Genomic DNA, 9009 nt, shown 5'->3' on the forward strand with positions numbered 1-9009 from the left:
ATCATTGTTTAATCATTACGATAATATTTCATCTCAAAATTCTCTTCTTCTTCTTTTTTTTTTTTTTTGTTTACTACTACTACTACTACTAGTATTATTATTATTATTATTATTGCTACTAATATTATTGTTGTTGTTGTTATTATTATTTTTGTTTATAATTTATACAATTAATTCCCCTGTGGTTCGACCCCGGTCTTGCCGGGTTATTTATTACTTTGACACTCCTGCACTTGGGAGATGACATCAATCTTTTAGTCGTGTCAACAGTAAATATATATGTGTCAATACATAGTGATCTCTTACTTGAGATCCTGACATATACGAAATGTATGCTAGTCCATTTCACATATCATATTTCTCATATTTTTTATGCCTACAAGTCTTTCATTACTTAGGAATTCACATGAAAGACCATTCATATTGAGCACATATACATTCAGAATACTATCCGAAATAACAATATCATTACACAAAATTTCATAAAATATTTAACATTCGCTAATTGATGTAACCATATTATTCGATAGTTTTACTCATATTTATGTGGTGTTTTACCTATGTTTTATATATATAATGCCTTCATATTCTTTATTTTATATTTTGAAGGCACTTTTAAGATTCAAAAGGAAGTAAATTGGAGGCAAATGATGGATTTGACATTCGATTGATGTTTTGTGCAAAGTTTGAGCTCTAAAAGTAAAAAAGAAATGATTCTAGTGAAATTAGAAAGTTAACATCCATACTTTTTTATAAATATATGGTAAGAAAAATAAAAAGAGAAAGAGTATGGAAATCACAGCCTTCAAAGACAAATCTTGCATGCTGCTAGTGTTGATCTTCAGTCATTCCCATTTCAATATCTTGAGCTAAAGAAGTCCATTTGATGAAACTTAATATTATTGGATTTGTGACTCGAAGACCTATCATCCTACCAAATATCAGTAGAAAAGGAGCTTCTATGAGAGATATATAATTTTTCTAAAATAACATATGAATTGTGTCAGCAGATAAATTTTGTGAAGAAGTAAGTCCAGTTTACTTCTCAAACCATTCAAACTGACATCCAAATCTTTATTTTGGCAATTTAACTCCTTTAAGTCCAAATTAAAAGCTTAGAAGATTTTATACAAGGCTATTTTTTTTATAGAAAAATAGTTATTGCACTACTTTAATATAAATTATCTACTTAGAAAATGACTATTTTATAGGAAAAAGGAATTAGGGTTTCTTATCAAATAAAAAGAAAGAGAGAAAGGAAGAGGGGGAAGCCAAAAAAAAGAAGAAAAACTCATACTTTCCTCCTATTCCTGAAATTATGTATTCATCTTTTCTTTTGATTAGTCTCTCAATAGAAATATAAGGTAAGTTCTTTTTCTTGGTTGCAATGAAACAGAAAGCTTTGGATTTCAAGAACAGTAAGATCTAATTTACCTTTTCTTTTTAGTTTACATAATAAGTATGTTTGTTTTTTATGATTATTTATGCTTATTTTCTATTATTATTTAGTTTGATTACTAGAGCGGACTTTAAATTACTGTTTTAACTAATTTATTGCTAAGTTTACTATCAAAACTAGAGTTGTAGTATATAAACTTGTGAAGCAACTGAGTTTAATAATTATGGCAAATCTATGTTATTAATCTTATAAAAAACATTTGATTAAATCAAACATGGATTGTAGATAATTTTGTTGTCTAGATTAATCAACTTATTTAATTCTTAATATTACCATTGAATTAAATTACTAGCGTGGACATTGTAGTTGTTTGATGGTTAGGGTTAATTATAAAGTAGATCGATTAACTAACTAATATTAAGAAAAAAATAAATATTCAGAATATAAATCAATGTATCATTTCAATGATTGGTTTTGATTTCTGTAGATGGACATCTACTTGAAACCAATATTTATTCTCTTGATAATTTTATAATTTATTTAATTTAGCTTGATTGTTTTGTTCTGCTATAGCCTAAATAACCTCAAAACTCCCCCCAATTGCATATCATCTATGATAAAAATATGAACTAAACCTTCCTCGTGAGATTTACCGCTTGCTTGCTCTCCACTATTTTGTTTAGTTTAGCTAGGGTAATTAATTTGTGTGTCTGCGACATCACAACACTAATTCACTTTTCACTTCAATAACATATTAAATCATGAAATTTAACTAGAAAATAATAGGTGCAACTCACATACTCGCAGTAAAAGCTCTACTTGTGCTCTTTTGCTGTTGTTGCCCCATGTTTGTGATCTCTCCTAAAATCACTGGCATATCTTATAAATTATCCTTATTCAAGGATAAATTTCATAATAACCATATCAGCTAATATATGTCTTTCTTTTAATTATTCCTTTCTTTATATTTTATGTTTTTTCCATTTCACCCATTAATATTGTCATTCTTTGTCCGACCATAGTTATCATTATAAATTTTCATTTCAAACATAATTCATTTCTTTTAGAAGCTAAGATGTAATATCACATGTTCTTAGAAGGAAAAGGACCCAGTTTTCACCCTTAACGCATTTAGATAGTCGTTTTAATGCTTTCTAAATCTGCTAGCAAAGGTCGCATTTCGACCTCTTCTCAAAATTTTGACTACATTCAAAGTTCTAGGACTCTATTTTAAGTGAGGTTGGTCTCATTGGAAAGCTAGGACATAAGGCTACAAGCCTTATAAAGGAAGGAGAACCTAGTTCTGGCCCCAAGGTACTCAAAATTACTCGTCAACGAATTTAACATCTTACCCTATAATTGTCTATGGCTTCAAATTGAGTAAGACCAATATTTTTAGTTATTCAACATCTAAAACTACAATTCCAATGAATGGACGTCATTCGAATTCCCTCATCCTCTTACTCCAATTCTCTAAAAAAGTCAGGAGATGAATAAATCCAGATTTGGCAACCTTTTTCATTTACACACAACATCAACAATTCAACTTTTCCTCTTTTATCTCAACCTCTAGCCATATCACATACCACATAAGAGTGTTAAAAATATCTTTTAAGAGCCAATTTACTCTATTTATCTCAATCTTTCTTCTTAACATCAAAATAGAACATTTTTATCAATATTACTAATTTTTTCAACAATATTCTTCTAAACACAATCCTTGTTATTTCTACATGTATTTTTTCTCATTTCAACACTAGTAAATATATGTCATCAAGCTAAATATATCAAATTAAACATCCTCCCTCTTTAATACACAATTGGTCGAAAGCAGGGCTTTAAGGAACCAAGAGTTCCCTAGTTTCTTTCATGCTAATTTCATTCAATTCACACACTTATTCATATAAAAAACAACCTATTATAATAAATTTAATAAGAAAAACCACAATTTCTCCATTTTCTTTTTTGCTTTTCATATGATCGACCACCCCCTAACTCAATTATCCATACATTTTCTTTGATGAATCATTATTATTTCATGCCCTCAATCACATATAATACATGGATTAACTTAATTTTAAGATTTAATTAATTTCCCCTAGTTCAATATAAGAATCCTAATAAAAATTCAATAGTAAGTCATTAATTTGTAATCAAATTCAAAACGACTTATAGAGCCATTTTTAAAACTCCTTGCTCAGTAAGAATTAAGTTTTTGATTCTCAACCAGTCGAAAATTTTCGACTCCCCCTTTTCTAATGATAACTAACCCTCCCTTCTCTCTCTACCTTAAATTTGTTTATTAATCTATTGCTCACAAGCGTTTATTCTATCTATAAATCGTTAATATTGGATGAGTTCTTGAGATTTTTGGTATTCCTCTCTTGATTTGACAAGAACAAAATCAAAAACCCCTCGCTCTATCTTAATAGTTGCTACTAGTTTTGATGAGGAAGGGAGAGGGGTATTTATGTCCCATTATTTCTCTTATTTACGCTTACACCTCATTTCTTTTAAGTGTATTATTTTTGCCCCCACATCTTTTCTTCTTATAAATAAGTTAAACTTCTTTTCATTTCTTATAATTCTACCCCTCAACTTTTTAGTTTAGTTCGTTTTCTTTAATTTAATCCAACTCTTAATATTTTCGGGTTAAATTTATGATATCTCAAAATATTTCATTTGAAAAATTCAAAATTTCTATTTTATTTAAATTTGTACATGAATTTCTTCACTTTTATTTCCCATTTATTTAGTTTGCAATTTACACGGACATTTATTTCCTAGGGTTTACAAAACAACAACATAAATATTTTTTTTAAAGACTCCTCATATGAACTAAAAAGATGCCAAGTCCTAAATCATTCATAACTAATACATCATTAATTCAATAAACTCTAAATTCAACCTAAAAAATTATTTTATTTACTTATTGAATTAGAAAAAAAATTGGGATGACAATGACAACCAAGACAACAATGAATTTTGAACACAAAAATATCCAAGAATACTTAAAGGGTAGGATAGGCCCAATCTTTTGTTGTTTTAAAGGGAAAAAGTATTTGGTGGTTTTTTTAGAGAGATAAAGGTTGAGGGTATCGGTTAGTTTGGAGAGAGAAAGAGAGAGATTAGTTGTTAAGTCTCTGTGTTCTTCGATCTAGGTAGACACTTAAATTTTAATTGATGTCGTGTTTTTAAAATGCGATATGTTAAGTTGTCACACTTAGTAATAGCAACATTTTAAAAAAAATATCATGTTTTAAAGTGTTTTTCACCTATTTTTTCTCAAATGGTATTATTCTATTAAGATTTTAAATTTAATATGCTAATTTAAAAAAAAACGTTGGTCAACATTAAACACTAAAAGGAATGAATTTTCATTGGAGGTAATAATAACAAATTTTACATATACAAGTTTTCTTTGACACATGTTTAACATGACTTTCTAAGTTTGATTTGTAATTCAAAAATTATTTTAATAAATAAATTTTAAAAATAAAAATCAAGATGACTTTGAATTAAAAACATATTTAGAACCCATGGAAAATGCATTTGCAAAAATTATTTTTTTTTGTGATTTTATATTTTTTAATTTATTAATATTAAAAATATTTTTTTTAAAATTTATTTAATATATTTTTAAATAAAAAATATTTTAAAAAACAATCACTACTATAATACAAAACAAACTCTAGGTAAAAAATAACTCAAAGCTATAATTTATAAGTTAACAAAGTACAAATTTGAACTTTTAATTAATTTAAAATTTAAAATAAATTTTATAATAAACTTCAAATCAAAAGTTATTTCTAATTTAATATATTTATAACTTTCTTTGACTTAAAAATAAAAAAAAATACTTAAATATATTTCTAACTAAACATAAGCTTGCATAATTGATGATTAATTTGAATAAATTTGAATCTAGTCTTAATAATTTTAGTTGAACTCTTTAAAACTAAAATCTCAGTTGTTTTTGTATTTTAGAAATAATTTTTTTAGATTATTATTATTTTTTATTTTGAATTAATTTTTTAATATTTTCAAATCATTTTAATACAATAGTATTAAAAATAATTTTTTAAAAATAATATTTTAATATATTTTTAAATAAAAAATACTTTTAAAAACAACCACTATCACATTCCTAAACTATCACATTCCTAAACATGCATACCATGACCTTGACAATAAAATATTATCCACTCCAAATTAATGCAAGTAAACAAGTCAATGCTCAAATGGAACTCAATTCATTTACATTCTAAAATAGCAACGCAGATGGTTAATGATTATATGATCCTTCAAATGACAATTAATCTTTTTTTCAAGTGACAGGGATCTCAGATCAACATGCACGTTCGGAAAACAAAACCTAAGCATTGATACACAAGGATGCAGGAGACCAAAGTATGGGATACAGGGGGTAACATCCTTATGTAATAGTGCGATGCTTTGAGATAATCCTCCATGAAAATAAGAAAAAAGAAAGAAAAAGATTAGGAAGATCTGCACAAGCTCATGCTCTACTACAGAATCCCATCCTGCTACTTGAATCTTTCACCAGAAAAGGAGAGAAGACTACAACACAGACAAAATATGCCGAACCCTCTAAACTATCAAACTTTGCTGCCAGGTCTAAGAAAAGGTCAAATAGGTTTGCCTGTTTGTTTTACTACATGCTACTTAACCTTCTTAAGGAGATTAGAGGTGCGGAACTCGGCATCATCCCTTATGAAACTCCACCAAATGTAGGTAAGAGGGATTGTGGTAGCATGCCAAAGCGCATGGGCATCCACATATCCTTCATATGGAGGGAAATCATAGATTTCTAAGAGCATTGCCAGGCCACCTCCAATTACTACTACCCACAACTTCCAGCGAGAAGGATGGCCTGTGACACCAGCCCAAATCGCCCACAGGAGAAGCTGAGCAACTGCCATCACAACACAAACTTGCATGTTCCACCCTGTAAGATGTCAGGAATCTTGTCAGTTTCTTACTACATACTATGAGAAAACTTTGAGTAACGTTGAAGAAAACCTTACTTCCTCGAGTAATTGTAGCCATTTAAGAATGAATAGAAACATTTTATGTACTAAACCTTGGTCTAGAAAGAAGACAAAAAGAGAATGGATGCAATACCGTAGTCTAGTTTATAGAAGTTGATGAACAGTATATGAGTAGTCAGAAAAGCAAGTAGTGGTGCGGCAACCATGACTCTTGCAGCTTCATCCCTCACATTGAAACTTCTTAATATAGACATAATTAGCGAGTACCCTAAAAATGCCACTGCAGAAGAATAGTCTAACTTTTCTGTCAAGTCCACATCCCTGCATTTCAAACAGACAATGCAAGATAAGGAACATAAAATTGAACATGGTAAAATAAACAAAGTCATGTATGCATGGATAACAAAAATGAAAAAAAGATGAAGAAAAATTATATAATGATAAAGTCCTCACAAATGAAAGTCTGATTAAAAAGAAGAACCTCACCGGCTATGGAAAACAGCACTCCAGAACCAGGAGTTCAATGATAAGAGCCCATAGATATGCCACAAAGAGGCATACTCATAGTAGGCCTTTTTATCTTGTTTCAGAGGCAACTTGTAGTAGAGAAGAATGAAAAAGGATAGCCAACCATGGAAATGCATTGCAAGGTTAAGGGCAGAGAAAGCAACAGAAACAGGCTCCTGAGCACATAAACAATAGGTCATTTAAGTTTTCTCGAGATTAATAGGATTGATCTTGAGCATTTAAGAAGAAAACAAAAAGGCTAATGAGAATAGAACTACTAGAAGAGCAAACCTGAATTCCATATACACGCTTGAAGGGCCATTTACCATGGTACTTGACAGGACCATGACCAAGTGCTTCTCTTTCTTTCTCTCTATCCAGCATGCAATAATAACGACAATCACTTTGGCAATCCCATTGTTTCCATTGCAAGTAAAGAGGTTCTTGCTTGTACCACGGACCATCAATGGAGACACCATCAGAAGAAAAATTGCAGTGTGAAAAGCATGTTTGCCCAACACATCCAGATTTTTCACATTGTCCAACACAAGTCCTAATTTTCAGAACAAACAAAATATTTCAGCATGCACAAAATGGAATTATAGGAGATTATAATAATTATACATAAGAGCAATTTACTTGATTCCACAACAGATAATGAGAAGAAAATACAACAGAATGTAAAAAGGGCACATAATCAGGTTGTTTTGAATAACAAAAACATTACTGACATTGAGGGACCTAATCTCATAGCAAACTGTAATCAGGTATTCTGAACAAGCACAAAATGATAGAAAAGATACCAAAATAAAACAAACTTGAAGGTGTCTTTCATGAATATATCCTTTGGGAAAATATTTGTTAATGAGAATGGACACCAAATAAATGGTGGAACAGACCAAAATTGCTGAACCTAACACTGAAGATATGAGAAATAGCTCAGCAGTGACTGCATTAAAGAGTAGCTAGTACAGCAGGACTGCTGAAACAAGCAGGCAAATATAAGAAATACCGAATTCTTGAATGTTCAGCACATCCGTATCTGCCCACGAAATTAATTCATGCCTCTTGTGCACATTGGGTGACCCAATGTGAGAGAAACAGCCACAAATTTGATGGTGTAGAAATCACATTTACAGGCTCAAAACTTCCTTTGTCGATATATCAAATTGTGCAATTAGCATTATAAAAAAACTAGATTTGTTCTTTTTGTCACATTGGTGTGTGGACGATTAATAACATTACTGAAGAACAAAAAAACATGGAACCAGATGCACATGAAGTAATACAGTAATTAAAGGAAGGGTCAAAATTTACCTGTAAATGGGATCAGAATCCCCAGCACTGGCCTCTAAGGCTCCAACAAGACATGAAAACACCAGAAGGAAACCAACCCAATATCGATCCATCTAATAACAATCATCAAGAATTAGAAAGCTTGAATCTTGCTAAAAACAAGCATGGGCAAAAACAAGCAAGAGACTAGAAACTCAATCTTTTTATTAACAATAAATACAAAAGAAGAAGAAACAAACTTTCTTTGACAATTGGATCATGCATCTTGAGAAACAAGCAAATGGGTTCACATTAAACATAAAAACAAAAAACTACAAACTTTACAGTAATTGATTCAACATAGTTTTTTTTTTTTTTTTTTATAAAAAAAAGCTTGAAGAGACGACCAACATAATAGATCAACAAAACGGGTGCTTTACCTTATGTTTCTTGAAGAGCACAGATGGAAAGTAAATTCTTTCACTTCGGAGTGATTCACAATCTCTCAGAGAGAGATTCTCAAGACTTTTGGGTCAGAGCGAGAGACTAGAAGGTTATACTAAATGGTTTCCCGGCTTGATGGGCCAGAAGATAGTGGCCTGATTGCTACTCCTTTTTTTTTTCTTTTTTTTTCTTTTCTCTTATTATTTTTATGGTCGGGCGCAACTTAAATTATTTTGTTATTTATTAGTAAGAGATACTTTTAAATTAATTTATACATTAATTAAAATTAAATTTCATCTTTAAACAATTTAAGGGAACACCTCAGCTGATTGCAATAAAGTTTCAGTTTAACTTATTCACTGTCCAAGCCAA

General features: G+C 30.1%; 1 protein-coding gene across 1 annotated transcript; it reads right to left on the bottom strand.

Annotated features, from left to right (window-relative positions):
* Window positions 1–5702: 5702 nt before the first annotated feature.
* LOC105118544 (post-GPI attachment to proteins factor 3) lies at window positions 5703–8773 on the bottom strand. Its single transcript, XM_011016522.1, has 6 exons — window positions 8634–8773; window positions 8236–8327; window positions 7210–7471; window positions 6898–7094; window positions 6545–6732; window positions 5703–6368 (listed from the first exon to the last, which is right to left on the bottom strand). Exons 2-6 carry the CDS (start codon window positions 8325–8327, stop codon window positions 6082–6084), a joined length of 1026 nt encoding a protein of 341 aa, XP_011014824.1. The 5' UTR covers window positions 8634–8773; the 3' UTR covers window positions 5703–6081.
* Between the last annotated feature and the right edge of the window lie 236 nt (window positions 8774–9009).

Source organism: Populus euphratica, unplaced genomic scaffold (genome assembly GCF_000495115.2).
Source record: "Populus euphratica unplaced genomic scaffold, PopEup_1.0 scaffold2028.1, whole genome shotgun sequence".
Taxonomy (NCBI): domain Eukaryota; kingdom Viridiplantae; phylum Streptophyta; class Magnoliopsida; order Malpighiales; family Salicaceae; genus Populus; species Populus euphratica.

Excerpts from the sequence above, each read along its gene's own strand:
- LOC105118544 (XM_011016522.1), bottom strand. The coding sequence starts at position 8,327 with ATGGATCGATATTGGGTTGGTTTCCTTCTGGTGTTTTCATGTCTTGTT. Across the intron at positions 7,095-7,209 it reads AGCGTGTATATGGAATTCAG|GAGCCTGTTTCTGTTGCTTT; the intron begins GTTTGCTCTTCT and ends TTATGTGCTCAG. Across the intron at positions 6,369-6,544 it reads CTTCTATAAACTAGACTACG|GGTGGAACATGCAAGTTTGT; the intron begins GTATTGCATCCA and ends GACATCTTACAG.